The 18,168-nt window shown below is 47.5% G+C and overlaps 1 protein-coding gene across 3 annotated transcripts in view; it reads left to right on the plus strand.

The window, feature by feature from the left end:
- The window catches only part of LARGE (like-glycosyltransferase), a 619,028-nt gene extending 603,040 nt beyond the window's left edge, over positions 1-15,988 (plus strand). For all 3 annotated transcript variants that reach the window (XM_010853352.1, XM_010853354.1, XM_010853353.1), the window contains 3 exons: positions 7,824-7,970; positions 13,302-13,497; positions 14,428-15,988. In XM_010853352.1, the coding sequence (XP_010851654.1) occupies positions 7,824-7,970; positions 13,302-13,497; positions 14,428-14,625 (541 nt within the window). In that variant the 3' untranslated portion in view covers positions 14,626-15,988. The remainder of the gene's footprint in view (positions 1-7,823; positions 7,971-13,301; positions 13,498-14,427) is intronic.
- Positions 15,989-18,168: the final 2,180 nt, after the last annotated feature.

The raw sequence follows: 18,168 nt of genomic DNA on the forward strand, positions 1-18,168 counted from the left end.
TATCTGAGGTTATTGATATTTCTCCCGGCAATCTTGATTCCAGCTTGTGCTTCTTCCAGCCCAGCGTTTCTCATGATGTACTCTGCATATAAGTTAAATAAGCAGGGTGACAATATACAGCCTTGACATACTCCTTTTCCTGTTTGGAACCAGTCTGTTGTTCCATGTCCAGTTCTAACTGTTGCTTCCTGACCTGCATACAAATTTCTCAAGAGGCAGGTTAGGTGGTCTGGTATTCCCATCTCTTTCAGAATTTTCCAGTTTATTGTGAACCACACAGTCAAAGGCTTTGGCATAGTCAATAAAGCAGAAATAGATGTTTTTCTGGAACTCTCTTGCTTTTTCCATGATCCAGTGGATGTTGGCAATTTTATCTGTGGTTCCTCTGCCTTTTCTAAAACCAGCTTGAACATCAGGAAGTTCATGGTTCACATATTGCTGATCTTTAATATAGTGATACTTTGTCTCTCTAGGAAAAAAAAAAAAAAGAACCTAGCTCAGTGATGAGAGACTCCACACCAGAGACCCTACATTTCTGTGTCCCTCACTCCCTGCTCTTTGGGTTGTCACGACAGAGATTATCATCAGTTTGCTCAGTTCTGGACTCTCTATCTTTTCCTGGCTTCATAAATATTCACTAATTAGTGAATATATTATCTTAGCTTTCTTAATAATCAAGCCTGTGAAGTAATTATTCTTACCAAGATAAGGAAACAAAAGCCCAGAGTTAAGAAAATTGCCTGTGATTACACAATTAGTGATATTGAGATAGAATCTGCATCATCCGATATAGAAGATGCTCTTTTTCTCACTGCTCAGTCTCTCTTCAAATCGGCATCCCCTGAGAGACACCCAGCCTTCACATGTGTTGAAGATCACTTTAGTTGGCTCCTCTTGAAACATCAGAATATCTGGCCATCTTATGCGGCAGCACCTATATTATGTCAAGGGCTTTGTGATTGATCTCCTGGGAGACACTACAGTCAACTCTCAGCAGCAGAGTGATTTTTTTAATACAGAAAACTGATCCTCTCACCCCTCAGCTCAGAGTTCTCCAGTGGCTTATCTCACTGAGTAAAACCCAAGATCTTTGTATGAGTTTCCTGTGGCTGCTGTAAGGATTCTGAGAAGGGTCAGGGTGTCTGCAGGGCTGAACAGTCTCTGGGGGGCCCTAGAGGAAAAGCTGTTTTCCTGCTCCCTGGAGGCAAGACCTTTGTCTGCATCACTTCAGTCTCTGCTTCCGTCATCCCGCCTCCTTTTCTGACTCTCACGTGTGTGTGTGTGTGTGTGTGTGTACATTATTCGCTCAGTTGTGTCTGACTCTTTGTGACCCCAGGGACTGTAGCCTGCCAGGCTCATCTGTCTGTGGGATTCTCCAGGCAAGAATACTGGAGTGGGTTGCCATTTCCTTCTCTTACCTCCCTCTTACAAGGATCCTCACTGTTACAATGAACCCACCTGAATAATCCAGGATAACCTTCCTATCTCAGCATCCTTAATCACATTTGCAGCATCGCTTTTGCCCTGGAAGGTCACATATCTGCAGGTTCCTGGGATTAGGAGGTGGATGGCTTTGGGGGCAGGGGGTTCGTTTGCCCACCACACTTTTCAGTGACCTGTGAACCCTGTATAACCTGCAGGAGCCTCTCCAGTCCCCTTTCTGGGTCCTCTCTCTGCTCCTTACTGTGCTTTTGTCAGGTGGACCTTTGCACTGGCTGTTTCCTTAACCCAGAAAGCTCTTACCCCAGATCACCATGTGGCGTGCTCCCTCACCTACTTCAGCCTTTTGTTTAAATATCCCCTTCTCTGTGAGGCCTGCCTGGACCACCTTATTTAAAATCACAACCCATTCCCCACCTCTGGCATTCCTAACATCCCTCACCCAGTGCCTTTCTCTCTCAGCAGTTCTCACTTTCTAACATACCATGCTGTTCACTCTTTGTTCTTCTCATCTGTCCCCTGACCACAAAATGTCAACTCCACGAGGGCAGGGATGTCTGCCTGTTCTGTTTACCAGTGTGGTCCAGGTGTTTCAGCAGCGCCTGGTACAGGGTGCAACGAGCCAGGAAATGAACCAGCGAAATGGGAAGATCCAGGGTGGGTGCCAGGCTGTGGACAGGCCAGCATAAAAAGAGGACAGGTGCCCATGCTGATGAGCAATGCACACCACAGCTTGTCATCTGCCAGGCACAGGCTGAGCACTCGATGTGCACCAGCTCAGTCCTCACCAGCACCCTCTGAGATCAACGTTGGGATCACCATCCCCATCTTACAGACAGAAACCACAGGACAAAGAGGTTAAGTAGTCAGCTGGGATGCATACCTAAGCCCCCAGCCTCAGAGCCCTCATCTTTACTGCATCAGAACCCACAATGTATCCCTGTTTATTTCTCTGAGACTTTCCCATCATCTCCTCGTGTCAGAAACCTGGGCTGTTTCCTGATGACAGAGGCCTGCCTCTAGGATGGAGGATGGAGTTATAAAGAGAAGGGCTGTGGGTGTGTCGGGGGGTGGGGAGTGGGTATACACGCAGTCAGCTACCAGGATCAGTCTTGCAGTTTGGTCATTTTAAGCACCGGGAAACCCATCTACCTACAGTAGAAAGTCTACCCTTTCGTGCTATTATTTGACTTAATGCTGAACCCCACGAAAGCCTACAGTCTCTACCCACCTCCACTCCCTCAACTGGAAACCTTGCTGCTCTCACATTCCCTCCTCATCCCCACCAGCTTTAGCAAGTGGGAGCAAAACTGTCTGTGAACAGTTTGCATACTTGAGTAAACTAACACAAGAGGCTGAGGGGAAAAGATGCACAGGTGAGGAGACGGGACTTGGAAGACAGTGCTGGCTCACAGTCTCCTAGCAGGTCAGCTGGGCTAGGCTGGATGGGATGAATGGACTCTGTCGGGAACACTTGAATTGTTTGTGATGTGAAAGAGGACTCAGGGAGCTGGCTAGAGACCGAAATCAAATCAACTGTTTCCATAGACAGGCAAGCTGGCAAGCCAGAAAATGACCCTGGTTTAAGCAGTTGGTGGCCTTTACTGAGCCCTCTGTTCTCACCCTTTCACTTGCTCTGACCCACCGGGAAGCTGAACCTGAAGAGAGAACGCTAGCTCATTTGTTACTCAGTTATTCTAGAGTGTCTCTAGAGCGATGGTTTCACTTCATCCTCATAGCAGTTCCGATTGATAAGATCACGTCCATTTTACAGATGGGAAGGCTGTGACTACAAGGTCCCCAAGGTCACAGGAGGGTGACAAGCAAGACCTGAACCTGGTGCTGGCTGCTTCCAAGTCACTGTTTACTGGGCGCTCTGTTACACCAAAGATTCTGAATACTGCTGTAGATAACTAAGCTGCCTTTTAAGAGTTCTGCATGCCTGAAATATTCTAGTAGGCTTGTGAATATTTTTGAAGGGGTCGTGGACAAAGGCAAGTGGGCCAGTCAGGATTTTTCAGAGAAACAGAACCACAGGATGATTAGATGGCTGGATAGTGACCTTAAGGACCTGTGATGGTGGCAAGTCTGAAATTCATAGAGCAGACCAGCAGGCTGGAAACACAGGCAGGATTCCTGTGATACAGTTTGGGGGTAGAATTCCTTCTTTCCCAGTAAAGCTCAATTTTTGCTCTTAAGGCCTTCAACTGATTGGACGAGGCCCATCCACATTATCAAGGGTAAGGGTTTTTACTTGATCCTAAATGTTAATCACATCCATGAGATACCTTCACAGCAACATCTGGCAGGTTATTTGATCAACCAGATGAGCACCACAGCCCAGCCTAACTGACACATAAACCATCAGGAGCGGCCACCATCAAGTGGTCAGTGCCTAGCGCATACCAGGCACTGCACCAAGCGTTTCTACATGCAACGCGTACCTTTTCTCATCAGAATGTTTTACACGTGCGTGAACCCTGAGACTCAGAAGGGTCCAGGTGACTTGCCCAGAGGAGTGATGGAGTCAGGGCCAGAAACCAAGTTGCCTAGTTACTACCATACCAGACTGCCTTCCAAAATCTTCAGTTGAGGGCCTTCCCTCGGCGGTCCAGTGACTAGGACTCCATGCTCCCAGTGCAGGAGGTCCAGGTTTGATCCCTGGTCAGGGAACTAAATCCCACATGCTGCAACTAAAGATTCCACATGCCACGAGGAAACCACAGAGCCTGTGTGTGCCACAACTAAGACCCGGTGAAGCCAAATAAGTAAAAATGTTGTTTTTAAAAAACCTTCAGTGTGACTACTCTAGATTAACTAGTCTCAGAGGAATGACAGGCTGCAGAGCCGTTGAGCCTGTCAGAGCTGGCTCCAGGCTGCAGGTCTCTTGGCCCCTGGGCCAGCGTGCCCACTTCACTGTCCTCCCTCTGCTCCTGGACGAACCTGCACTGGAGACATTCTGTCCCCTCCTGGACTCACTTTCAGGTAAAAGTGGCCATAGACCATGCCACTCAAGGTGGTCAGCAGGCCAGCCAAGGTGGGAGGTGCTGGCTGGACACACTAGTGCAGGAAAGCCCAGGCTGCCGTTACCAGCTCAGGGAACAGATGTTCCCAGAGTCAGTGCCCTGAAACCACTTTGTTGCTGAAACAACTTCTTAATAGGAACCATTCAGGACATCGATATCAAAGCCCCCTTGAACTGAGGCTGAAACGAACCTATCTAGTGACAAATCCGTCTCCGTGGCATTTTGTGTCTCAGCGAGATTAAATGGAATTTACAGAAGGCACTCCAGAATCTCATGCTCTCTGTGCAGAGGGAAATAAGGTTTCTCAGAAATCAGTTTTGGGCGGCATGCTGCTGACTGGGTATGCTTACTCTGGACCTTGCAGTGTATTGGTTGTTTGGTCACAAGCAACAGAAACCAATGCTGGATGCTTAATTAAAATGAAAAGAAATCAAAGGGGAAGCATAATTGCTGAGTGGTTTATCTTATGGAATCAAAGTAGGATTCATAAAACTAGTACTTGAGACCATAAGTAACCCGTGGCAGCTCTGGGCCCCTGTGCAGCAGAAATTCAGAAACCTCGGGAGTGCTGCCTGGTGTTAGCACAAGTGAGCTCTGTGGTCTCCAGCCTCTGCATCTGTTCAGATTTCCAAGAGTGAGAAACTGATTTACTCAGCCTTAGTGTCTGCCCCTGAACACCTGGTGAGGGCTTCACGTAGGGCAGCACAGCTCAGGGCTGCCCCTGTGTACAGGCACCATGAGAAGGGGAATTAGCTTCTATTCCAAGAAGTGGCTTCTAGAGACTTCCCTGGTGGCCCAGTGGCTAAAGCTCCATGCTCCCAGTGCTGGGAGTCCAGGTTCGATCCCTGGTCAGGGAACTAGATCTCATATGCAGCAACAAAGATCAAAGATCCTGCATGCCTCCACTAAGACCCAACACAGTCAGATAAATAAAATGTTTTTTTAGAAATTTTTTAAGAAGTGGTTTCTACAATAACCTTGATTGTAACAGCATTTGAGGTTCATGTAGAGATACCCACATTCATAGATCTCTGTAACTGTTGTGTACGTGTGTACACTTTGCCATTCCCTTTGTCGTTCAGCCCTCCCAGCCTCCCACTCCATTTCCACAGCAATCATATCTTCACATAATTAGCTGCAAATGCAAGCTTGAGTCCTAGTTTAGCTATCCTTGCCCTTGGGCTTTTAGCATCCTGAAACATTTTAGATGAGAATGTCAGCATCAGGCAGGAAGAGACTTTGGAGGTGGTGGTCTTTATTTCCAAGCACAGTGCCTGGCACACAGTAAATGCATGGTGACTGTTGAAGGAATAATGACCACCCATCAATGCTGGGATGTCTTCCCTCCCTCCAGGGGCTTTGGCATTTTGATCCAAGGATATTCTTTAGACCCATATGTCCCATCCCTAACACCCATGTCAATAAATAATATGCATGCCTTTCCTGAGTCTCCTAGGTTGCTCAATGGTAAAGAATCCATCTGCCAAGCAGATGAGCATTCGATTCCTCGGTAGGGAAGATCCCCTGGAGAAAGTAATGGCAACCCACTCCAGTATTCTTGCTTGGGAAATCCCATGGACAGAGGAGCCTGGTGTGCTGCAGTCTATGGGGTCACAAAGAGTCAGACACAACTTGGCAATTCAACAACAACAACGTACCTTTCCTGGAGGAAAGGTAACAAGCCCCTGGTCTGCCAGTGTCCAGCATAAGGTTGATATGAAAGAGAATGTCTGGCCACAGGCCAGGGAACCTTAGGTGTTTGTATAAAGGCATTGCTTAGAGGAAGAAGAGGAATGCAGGCCAGAACAGGCTGACTCAGACTTCTGATCCTCCAACCGGCCAAGGGTAGCTCACCCAGATTCTATCTTGGTGTCATCCTGTACAAATCTGTCTTGAAATAGTGATGTGAGGGTCATATCATTTGGTATATACTTAACTGAAGCATAGTTATAGAGTGAACTGCAAATGATACTTGAAGAATTCTGTCAACTTCCAGTCCATCTCAACCACCCTCTTGCACTGGGAGCTGGTGAGACCCCTTCACCAAGAATGGTTCCGAGAAACCCCTCCTTATCTCGAGCTGGTCCAGATTCCCCTCATCTGTGGCTATCAAACCCTGCTGCTCTTTTTTGGATTGCTTCTCTGTTCGTGTCCCACTCTGGCCCGGGCTCACAAGTTACTTCCTTGCACAAGTTACTGCTCCTTGCAGACCAACCTGGCCTGCACACAGAGCTCAGAGTTCTATTGAGTAAAGTTACTTTAAGTAAGAAGCAGTTGTGTTGCACTGGATGACTGCTCTTTACAACAGTTTTGCGAAATACCTCGTGTTACTCCAAGGGAGAATTCTTTCTCTGTCTCAGAGATAATGAGCATCTCAGGCTGGCCTGAGACCCCAGGGTCAGTAATCTGAGCAGGAAGCCAGCAGGAAGTATCACAGCCATGGCCAAAGAGATGCCTGGGAATAGGACGGCACTGCAGTATGTTGTGGACTGTTTGCCGTGTGCCCGGTACGCCTGGCAGTACTAGTATTTCTGGTACCTTGTCCAGTTTCCACAACAGCTCAGCAGGGAGATATTATTGCCCCATTTTGAGGAGGAACCTGAGGTCATGAGAAACCGAATTACTTGTAAAATATAGCAAGACACCCAAAGTGAAGAGCCAGGCTTTTAAGTCCTATCTGTGGTTCATTACCAGCCTCATGCGCCGTGACCTTTCTCTCTTTCAAATGATGGCCTCAGAGCTGGCCCCAGGCAGACAAATCCAGAAGACAGGAGCTGGGTCTCGGAGATGCAGAAGGCAAGAGTGAGAGAGAGGATGGCGGGGTCCAGAGCTCTGGCATGTTGGGTGCTGACTCTGTGGGGTGTGTCAGGCGAGTTTGAAGGTTTAGCATCGGAAGGAGTCCAAGGAGTGAAGAGTCCCAGAGATGGGACCACAGATGCCCAGGTTGACAATCATCTCATCAGCGTTATGTCCAGCTCTCCTTGTGGCCAGTGATGCATCAGGCATGCGGCCAGCCCAGGGGACCCAGCAAGCAGGCTGGTCTGCACATCTTTGAATCCTGGTCTCTTGGCTTTTGCACTTGCCTCTGACAGGGGCACACACTGTGAATGTACAACCCCTCCACTTCCTCTCCAGAAAGACTCTGCCTTCTGGCCCAGAGACAGCCAGGCTCCTGAGTGCTGCTGGACAAGCTTCCAGGCCTCCCTCAGGTCTTGGATTCCCTTGTGTTTAAACTGAGAGGCTTCCCCTGGCTTTCTCTCTGACCCCTCCTTGTGCCAGCCACCTCCACGCCCTCACATGGGGCAGCCTCTACCTGGCATTACAGGGGCCTTGTCTCTCTGCCTACCCTCTCTCCAGGAAGTCTGTCATCCAGCTGGACCTCGCCAACACCAAGAAGGCCATGATTGTCCCCGCGTTTGAGACACTGCGCTACCGGCTGTCCTTCCCCAAGTCGAAGGCAGAGCTGCTCTCGATGCTAGACATGGGGACCCTCTTCACATTCAGGTGAGTGGCCCTCACTGCCATGCACTGGGAGAGGGGGAGCCCAAAGTCCTTCTCGCTAATGGGAAACCAGAAGCCAGAAGAGTTGCTGGCCCAGACGGTTGGCATTGGCATTAGACCATTTTAAGGCCACAGAAGCACTGCTGGCCCAAACTGTGTGCTCGGAATACTTCTTTGTCTTCCCACGTGCGTGTGCTTTTTGTGTGACTGACCTGTAGGGCTTCCCTGGTGGCTCAGTGGTAAAGAATCACCTGCCAGTGCCTGAGACCTGGGTTCGATCCCTGGCTGGGAAGATGCCCTGGAGGAGGAAATGGTAACCCACACCAGTATTCTTGCCTGGGAAATCCCATGGAGAGAGGAGCCTGGCAGGCTACAGTCCATAGGGTCATGAAAGAGTCAGACACAACTTAGCAATGTTAGAGAGAGAGTTCGCCCTGTGTACCCAGATGGAAAGGAGGGAAGGCTGGGTAGGGTGGTCAGCTTCTTTCTTTCCCACTTTAATCAGTTGATGTTCTGCCCCTGTCTGCTGACTCTGACTTCTCCTTTTGCTTTGCTCGTCCATTCACTCTTTTGATCAGTGGGTTTCGTCACATTAGGGCCATGGTGTCCATCTCCCATTTTCTTTTCTTGTGAGCGGTCTGTTCTCTGAGGTCCTCAGGCCTAGGATGGGCAGCAGTAGCTTCAACAGCTAAAGGCATCCAGGTGACTCCAAGATTGGATACAGCAGTGTGGCAGCTGTCTGTCCTGTTGCCCGAGTGACAATTTCGAACAAATACCTCATTTCCCTGACTTCCCAGACCCCTCAGTCCTGCAGAAACATAGCAGAGGAGCTACCCATCCCCCTGTCCAAAGGGCCAGGGAGTCTGCACGATGGCACAGATGCAGATGGCTTCTGTCCCCAGGGACAGACTGCAGCATTAAGGGGAGCACCCCTGGGTGAGTAGGAATCCTGCTCGGTCTCCTGATTGTAAGAGAGAGCCATGCTCGCCTTCTGCTCCCATTTTAAAGAAAGGCCTCCCTTTTAAACAGTATAAACACTTCCTTTGAACTAAAAAAAAAAAAAAAAAACCCACGTGCGTGCTCAGTCACTTCAGTCACGTCCGACTCTTTGCGACTATATGGACTGTAGCCTGCCAGGCTCCTCTGTCCATGGGAATTCTCCAGGAAAAAATACTGGAGTGGGAAAAAAAAAAATACTGGAGTAGTTTGCCATGCTTTCCTCCAGGGGATCTTCCCAACCCAGGGATCGAACCCACGCCTCTTATGTCTCCCACATTGGCAGGTGGGTTCTTTACCACTGGCATTACCTGGGAAGCCCCCCAAAACCTACATTTCTATGCAATCTGAATTTTGCTGAAAAGATCCTAATAATAACTTAGGTTTTTATATCACTGTTAAGTTACTAGAAGTTTCTAGAAGGTTCTCTCAAGCAAACATTATTTTGTGAAGAGAACTTTATGAGATAGGTTATTCATGCAAAAATTCAGAGGTGCTCCCTTTTCACCTCTCATACAGATAAAGGAATTGAGGAGTGGAGTGAAGGACGGGGAAGCCTGGTGTGCTACAGTCTATGGGGGTTACAAAGAGTCAGACACAACTTAGCAACTGAACAACAAAGCATGAGCTGGGCACTGGGATCAGCTCATTTAATCCTCACAACAAATCCATGAGGCAGATATGCTGTCCCCATTTTACAGATAAAGAAACTTGAGGCTCTGAGAGGCTACATAACTAGCCCAAGCCACACAGCCAGTACATGACAGAGCCTGGATTCAGCCTAGGTCTAAAAACCACAGAGCCTAGGCTCTTAACCAAAATACCATGAGACCACTGGTCAAGTCCTGAATTTACTTACCAGCATCTGAAAATGCAGGCAAAAGTGGGGACTTTGGACTCCGTAGCCTACTGGCTGTGTGTGCGCTCAGTCACTCAGTGGTGCCTGACTCTGAGACCCCATGGACTGTGGTCCTCCAGGTTCCTCTGTCCATGGGATTTTTCAGGCAAGAGTATAGAAGTAGGTTGCCATTTCCTACTCCAGGTGATCTTCCCAAAGGCTGACCACCTGGCAAGTCTCCAAAGCACCCTTCCTTCCAAATCCCCAGGTTATTTAAGAACTCATTTCAAGGCCAAATCCAAGGGCCTGAGAGCTGGGAGAGCTGAGGGTTGGCCTACTGTGTCCGAGATTGCTGCTCTGGCCAAGAGCTTGCAAGCCATCACGCCAAGTGCTGAATTACAAACCTTCCTTCCAAGAAACTGCTTTGTCACCTTCCCTCCAAATGATGAGCTCTTAAACCTCCTAGCAGCTGAAGTCTACTCCCAACCGCACCTGAACTAATAAATCATGCTCAGGTCTACCCATCCTCCAGGGCAGCGGTTTTGAGTGTGGTCCCTGGACCAGTAGCATCAGCACCCCCTGGGAACTTGTTAGAAGGACCAAGTCTCAAGCCCCACCCTGGCCCTACTGGATCAGAAACTCTGGGGGTGGAATCCAGCAATCTGACTGTTAAGTAGTCCTCCAGGGGATTCTGATACACATGCCAACTGGAGAACCTCTGCTCAACGCAGAGTGCCCCGAGTTTCTTCTAAGCAGCATCCCACAAGGTGGACCCAGGAAATGTCTCTCATCACTGGTTTGTTTTTTTGAAGGCTAATGTTGATTTTCTCAGAAAGCAAGTTCTGGAGACCACTGTCTACTGGTGTGACAGTAGGTTTCTTGGGGCATTTTCTGAAGCTTTTCTTTCTAGAATTTTCTTTTTCTTGAACCCCATCTGCTGCTTCACTGGCTCTCAGCCCCCATCTCTTTTAGCATCCAGAGACATATTCCTGCCCCACTAACTGGCTTCTGTCTTAGGTGCCTCTCAGGTTTTTAGATTTCTTTCATTCATTCAACTTGGTGTATAGGCCCCATTGACTACTTGTTCTAGATACAGGTCAGAGAGTGTGGTGACAGTGACATATAAAAAGAGGTAATCAGCATAGTTAACTTAAACCTTAACCTGATTAAAGGTCCTATCCCTTGAACCAGGCTGCCTAGGTATGAATCCCTGATCTACCTATTGCTATTTGTACCTGATATTGGGTATATCATGAAAACTTAAAATTAAGGGTAGTACAATATAACCAGTTTAGAGTTAAGTGCTTACTAGAGCTTATTATCATCATTATTGTTGTTCAGTTGCTAAGCCATGTCCAACTCTTTGTGACCTTATGGACCATAGGCTTCCAGGCTCCTCTGTCCATGGGATTCTCTAGGCAAGAATACTGGAGTGTGGTGCCATTTCCTCCCCCAGGGGATCTTCCCGACCTAGGGACTGAACCTGCATCTCTTATGTCTCCTGCACTGGCAGGTGGGTTCTTTACCACTAGTGCCACCCATAATTATATTCATTTCTATTGCTGTATAACAAATTACCACACATTTAGAAGCCCAAAACAATACAAATTTATTATCTCACAGTCATTTTCTGAGGTCAGAGGTCCAAGCATGCAATGACTGGATTCTCTGCTTATGGTTCTCATTTGGCTGAAATCAGTGTGGGCAAGGCTGCAGTTGTCCCTAGAGTGTGTGGTTCTCCTCCAGGCACATTGGTTGCTGACAGGATTCCTTTCCTTGTGATTGGAGGACTGAAGTCACCATTTACCCACAGGCTTTTTGCCACATGACCCCCACAGGCAGCTCACACATGGCTTTTTGCTTTCTTCCAAACCCAGATCTAAAGGTTCATATGATTAGGTCAGGCTTACCCCAGTAGTCTCAAGTCAACTGATTAGTAACCATAACTGCATCTACAAAAATCCTTTTTGCCATATAATGTAACATAACTGTAGGGGTGATATCATGCTCATAGGTCCTGCCTCAAGAGGAAGGACATTATACTAGGGCAGGGTCACCAAAAGTCATCCCAGACTTCTGCCTTCCACTTCCTGTTACAGACTAACCTGCTGTTCCACATAAATGACAGACAGCAATCCAGAAAGTCATGTACCTTTTCATAGTGATAGCCTCTTCATTAGTGAAGGATGTACTGGATTGGTCAGAAAGTTCATTCAGGGTTTTCCTTAAGATGTCATGGAAAGCCCTGAACACACTTTTTGGCCAACCCAAGGGGCTTCCCCAGTGGCAGAGCAGTAAAGAATCTGTGTGCAATGCAGGAGACGCCGGAGACACAGGTTTGATCCTTGCGTCAGGAAGATTTGCTGGAGAAGGAAATAGCAACCCACTCCACCATTCCTGCCTGGAAAATCCCAAGGATGGGGAGCCAGGCAGACTACAGTCCATGGGATCTCAAAGAGTCAGACACGACTGAGCACATGAGCACAAGGGTAGGAAAAAACAAAAACAACAACTAGGAATTCAGGAAAAGTAAATTTCAATGTTAATTACTTGGTCTTGGTCAAGCTGCTCAACCACTCTAATGCTAAAAAAAAAAAATGTAAGAGGCTGTCTCTCTTGCTATAGGGCTTCCCTGGTAGCTCAACTGGTAAAGAATCTGCCTGCAATGCAGGAGACCCTGATTCGATTCCTGGGTCAGGAAGATCCACTGGAGAATGGATAGGCTACCCACTCCAGTATTCTTGGGCTTCCCTGGTGGCTCAGTTGGTAAAGAATCTGCCTGCAGTGTAGGAGACCTGGGTTCAGTCCCTGGGTTGAGAAGATCCCTGGAGAAGGGAACAGCTGCCCACTCCAGTATTCTGGCCTGGAAAATTCCATAGACTGCGTAGTCCATGGGGTCACAGAGAGTCGGACACGACAGAGCGACTTTCACTTGTGTTGGTAGAGCAAAGTACTACAAGCTGGGTGGCTTAAAATGATGGAAACTCATCCTCACCACTCTGCAACCACAAGTCCAAGATCCAGGTGCTGGTGATAGTTGCTTGCTTCCTCCAAAGGCTCAAGGGCAGATTTCTCTCTTGCCTCTTTCTAGCTTCTGGTGTTTGCCAGCAATCCTTGGCATTCCTTGGCTTGGAGGTGTCTCACTTCGTCTCTGCCCACGTCTTCACATAGATCTCCTCCTGCATATCTCTGTGTCCAAAATGTCCTCATTTTATAAGGACTTTGGATTAGAGACCACAACAAGCCACTGTGACCTCCTCTTAACTTGATTACATCTGCAAAGATCTTCTCTCCAAATAGGTTGCATTCATGGATACTAGGGGTCAAGACTTGAACATAGCTTTTGCCGGGGCCAGGGTGGAGGGGTAGGGGAGGAATGGGGCAAAAATTCAACCCACAACAAAGACTATATCAGCATATACCTCTTCATCCTCCAGACCAGCATTTGGAAACCTCTGCTTCCCTCCCCTCCACCAATGGCTTTTCTGCTTGTGTCCCAGGTACCATGTCTGGACGAAAGGCCACGCACCCACAAACTTTGCCAAGTGGCGGACTGCCACCACACCTTACCGGGTTGAGTGGGAGGCTGATTTCGAGCCATATGTTGTTGTGAGACGGGACTGCCCTGAGTACGACCGGAGGTTTGTGGGCTTTGGCTGGAACAAGGTGGCTCACATCATGGAATTAGATGCCCAGGTGAGAACAGTAGAATGTTATGGCCCCAGTACTGTGGGTGTGGGGGGGTGCAGTGGGGGTGGGGGAGGGCCTGGACCTCAAAGCTGAAAGGGCCTTGGAGATAAGAAGGCAGGGACTCAAGAAGGAACAATATGTGTTCACGGTCCTAGAGTAAGAATGTGACAGTACTTGTTCTCAGCTCTGTTGATTCCTAATCCATTTTTCTTTCTCCTCCCTTGGGTGAGAGTTGGGTTCCCAGCCAAGTCCCCAGCACATCTGAGTGTCCTAGAACAAACCATTTCACCCCCTCATCCTCATTCAACCAAGTGATGAAGATGAGTAAATGATGACCATTCATCACTCAGCCTGTCTGACACAAAGCATTCTAGGAATTCCACATAAATGACACAAAACATGCAGATAAGGTGCAGCTATTCTATCCTGTAACTAAAGGAGTGATTTAGTTACATTTGTTTAATCATGAAACCCTTTCGTTCATTCAGCTAATACTTATTGAGCACCTGCCTCAAAAGAAACTACAGAATTCTAATAGATTAAACCAGAGGTCTGCAAAGCTTTTCTCCAAAGGACCAGATAGTAAATTTAGGGGGATTTGTGGGGCTGGTAAGTTTCTTTTTGAGCTCCTCAATTCTGCCTTTGTAGTTCAGTTATAGACTGTATACTATAGGTGTGACTGTGGTAGTAGTCTCAAGGTAGTAGAATTACTTTCACTTTATAGATGAGAAAACTAAGGCTCAGAGAAGCCAGGTAATGTACCCATGGCCATGGAGACAACCTTGAACTAACTGCCCTCATCCACGTGGTGGTGCTGTCCATGGTGCTGCCCTGGTACTGGTGTCATACACGACTTCATTCCTTTGTTTGCTTGGGCGCTCATTATACATCACTGGGGGACTCTGCAGGTCTCAGACTGCTCTTGTCTGCTTCCAGGAGTATGAATTCATCGTGCTGCCCAATGCATACATGATCCACATGCCTCATGCCCCCAGCTTCGACATCACCAAGTTCCGGTCCAACAAGCAATACCGCATCTGTCTCAAAACCCTGAAGGAAGAGTTTCAGCAGGACATGTCCCGCCGCTACGGCTTTGCTGCCCTCAAATATCTCACGGCCGAGAACAACAGCTAGCACCAGGAAGCCCACCACAAGCGACGGACGTTCTACAGAGGGGGGAGAGCCACTTGCTGTTTGGGGCCCAGCCTTCAAACTCAAATTGAGCATCACTGTTTTGGTTTGTTTTTATTTGTCTCTTTGGCCCAACTAAGCTGCCCTCATTATGGAGATCTGGGGCAAGGATCCGGCCAACCCCACTCTGGCCAATGATCCATCATTCCCAAAGCAGGGGAAATCACCTGTCTATGCAGTCTCTCCAAGAATGGGACACGGAGGGTGAGAGGGAGCAAAGGGGTTATCCTTCCACAAAGCCACACAGCCAGGTCTTTGGGATGTTTTTTGTTTTTTTTTTTTTTTTTAAGGGAAGGCAGGGTTCTGGGGGTTATCCATCCCAGGAAATAAAAGCAAAAATGTCTCTTTATCAGAGAAAACTTTCTTCTTCACCCTACAGTTTAACCATGTATTCAAAAGGAGGGCACGCCAATGATCGAACTATTGTACTTGACGTTGTACTTGACAGGTCCTGGAGGGAGGATTGATTGGCTCCTACCCTCAAGGTCACTCTTGTTTTGTTCCGGGGGGTTTTGTTTGTTTGTTTTGAGTCTGGGAATCCCAAATAGAAAACCTGATCCTTTAAGGCTCTGAAGGAAAACCAGCTGCCTCAGCTAACATCCCTTGATCAGCAGTGGCTCAACCAAGAAGACAAGAGTCTTCAACCAGTATTTAAACATGGGTAGCCTTCTTCAGGATGGTCCTCAAGGCCCCATGACCTTAAATTTCCAACTGTTCAGAATCCAGGGGCTACAGAGGACTGTGGAAGTGCAAAGACCAGCTGTTGTGCAGCTGGTCACGTTTTCTTTGGGCAGTGACTGAGTCATGGGGACAGGGCTTTAAATGGATGGTTTCTGTGCACGTGAAAGGTCTGAACCTCTCAGGCCTTTAGAAGAACTTTTTCAGTCCTGAAGATTCATGAGCCCGTTGGGAGAACTTTGGGAAGAATGTGTGGGGCTCCTCTGTGTTCATGTCTGCTCTGCTGCGGCTGGGCCAAGGTCATGACCTCAGGCTCCCTTGGGGACCCATCCAAGGGTAGGCCAGCACCTTCACCATCACACAGACTGAAGGGACACTGGACTTTTTACCCATTTTCTTGAATCTTCAATATTAATGTTGTGTTTACATTGATGAGAACAAGAGTCAGGGCCCCACTCTCTGCCGGGCTGTTTGTATCGAGTTGCAGTGTGACCAGCAGACGCTGCATCAGTAAATGCAAGTACAGACTGCTTCTTCCTCACTCCCCTCCCACTCTCTCAAGGACCTGCTGGAAACACTTCAGTGTAGAAAACAAAGTCGATAAACAGCAACTTTACACTTCTGTCCTCCCGGTGTGTTCGCTCGTCATTTGAACTTGAACTTCTTTTTCTCCCTACCTGAGGTTAGATCTCATTTCACACTCGCGACCTCAGAGCGGTTTCCCACTGTCCGTTTAGCTTCCATCACAACATAGAAGCCAGGGATTTTAGGTACCAGATGTGTGCTAGCAAGGCAAATCATGGCAGCTTATGACAATTATGAAATTATGAAACCCTGCGACAGCCGGATTATGAGAGCCCCTCAGTGTGTTACACACTCAAGTGCATTCGCTCAAATTTACTAAAAACTTTAGGAAGACTGTTAAGACTAACTCTCACACAGATATGTTGGGTTGACCAAAAAAATTGTTCAGGTTTTTGGTACGATCTTATAGAAAAACCCAAATTTTTTCAGCCAACCCAATATGTAAGTTCATGTGTATATTTATGTCCGAGTGTGTGTATGTATATGTATCATGTACATATACTACATATATGCAGGATTTGTTATCATGAAAGTTATGCATGAATATTGTAAAAAGTGAACCATCACAGAAGTATTCAAAGTTCATGTTAAATCCCCATTTTCCATTACTGCGTGGGAGCCAGCTCATACCAGCTCACGAGAACGTACTGCGCACATCTCTTTCTTACTCCTGTGTTCAGTAACATCACTTTTGTAGCATGGAATCACCTGTGATCATAGTATTTACACCATGGAAATCAGGAAACACCACAAATCAGGGCACCAACACCCTGAGAGCCAGTTGTTAAACATCCACTGGCACACCACCTTTTCCTTTCCCCTGTGTACACACACACACACACAATCTCTTTCAAACTTTCATATGCTGGTAGCTGTAATTCCTTGCTTTCACTCGCATTTCTGTGAGTATGGTTGTGTCTACATAATTTGTTATCTGAAGTGGGTCACCTCTGAGAACAAAAGAAGGTGCTAATTACTTAGACACAGTAGGTATAAATTGGGGGATGGTATTGCTTCACATACACTGAATTTATTAAAGCCGGAATCTGACACTCTATACCAATAAGAGAAAAATCCTGTTTTCCCCCAAGACAGGTGCCTGAAACTCTGAAGCCAATCTCACTTAAGGCTAGAGCTCAGATGTTGGCTGATGCCCAAGTTCAACACAGAGACTGCCAACCCAGTGGAGACTGAAGTCTGTAGAGCCAACGGCGTGAATTCCCAGAACTTATGTTGAGAGCAACAGCTCATTGCCAGCCCCAGCTCCTGTGTGGGGAGCTGCAGCCGCTTGGGCAGAAGCAATTGCTGCAGATGTCGATTCCTTCGTATCAGTTTCCTAGGGTAAAACAAGCTTATGAATGGGGCACACTGATGTTTTCATGCTTAAATAAGCCAATACCGTCTTGGCTTTCAGCTGGGAGGAAGGAAAGGATTGTCTCATTCAGCCCCCATAATACTCAGTGTACAAGAGAGCTGAGATTTATTGAGTAACCACTGTGCAAGGACCTTTGGCATGTATGAGCTCACTGAAGCCTTGCAGCAAAACAGCAAAGTGGATATTACTGTTTATTGATTGGGACCCTGAGCTCTGGGAAATTAAGTAACTTCCCCAAATTCACATAGTCCATATATCGCAGAATCAAAATTTAAAACCCAAGCCTACCCGTTTAAATCCAAAGCCATGTAACCTGCAATGATGCTCTCTTCCCCAATAAAAAAAAAAAAGAAACATACTAAATATTGCCAGAGGGCCTTCCCTGGTGGTCCAGGGGTTAAGAATCTACCTTCCAATGCAGGGGATGTGAGTTCAATCCCTGGTTGGGGAACTGAGACCCCACATGCCGTGGGGCAACTAAGTCTAAGCGCCACAAACTAGAGAGTCCACACACCACAACTAGAGAGAAGCCCCCGCACCACATTGACGAGTCCCCGGGCCACAACTTACTGACAGCCATAAACAAATAAATACTTAAATACTGACAGAGGATTTGAACCAATGGAGTACTATGAGATTCCTGATCCTTCACCATCCCTCCAATAATGCACACACCCTAGAGAGCAACCCTTCTTTAGATGCTCCAAAACTTGCAATGCTCATGGGCTTTCTGAAAATTCATTTGAAACAGGTCTGGGAAATCTATAACCATATATAGACAGCTGAGATCAACTCTAGGAGGGCAGTAATTGATTCCCTGCACACTTCTCCTGGGTTATTTCCTAGAT

Source organism: Bison bison, unplaced genomic scaffold (assembly GCF_000754665.1).
Source record: "Bison bison bison isolate TAMUID 2011002044 unplaced genomic scaffold, Bison_UMD1.0 scf7180017864327, whole genome shotgun sequence".
In the NCBI taxonomy this organism is placed as follows: domain Eukaryota; kingdom Metazoa; phylum Chordata; class Mammalia; order Artiodactyla; family Bovidae; genus Bison; species Bison bison.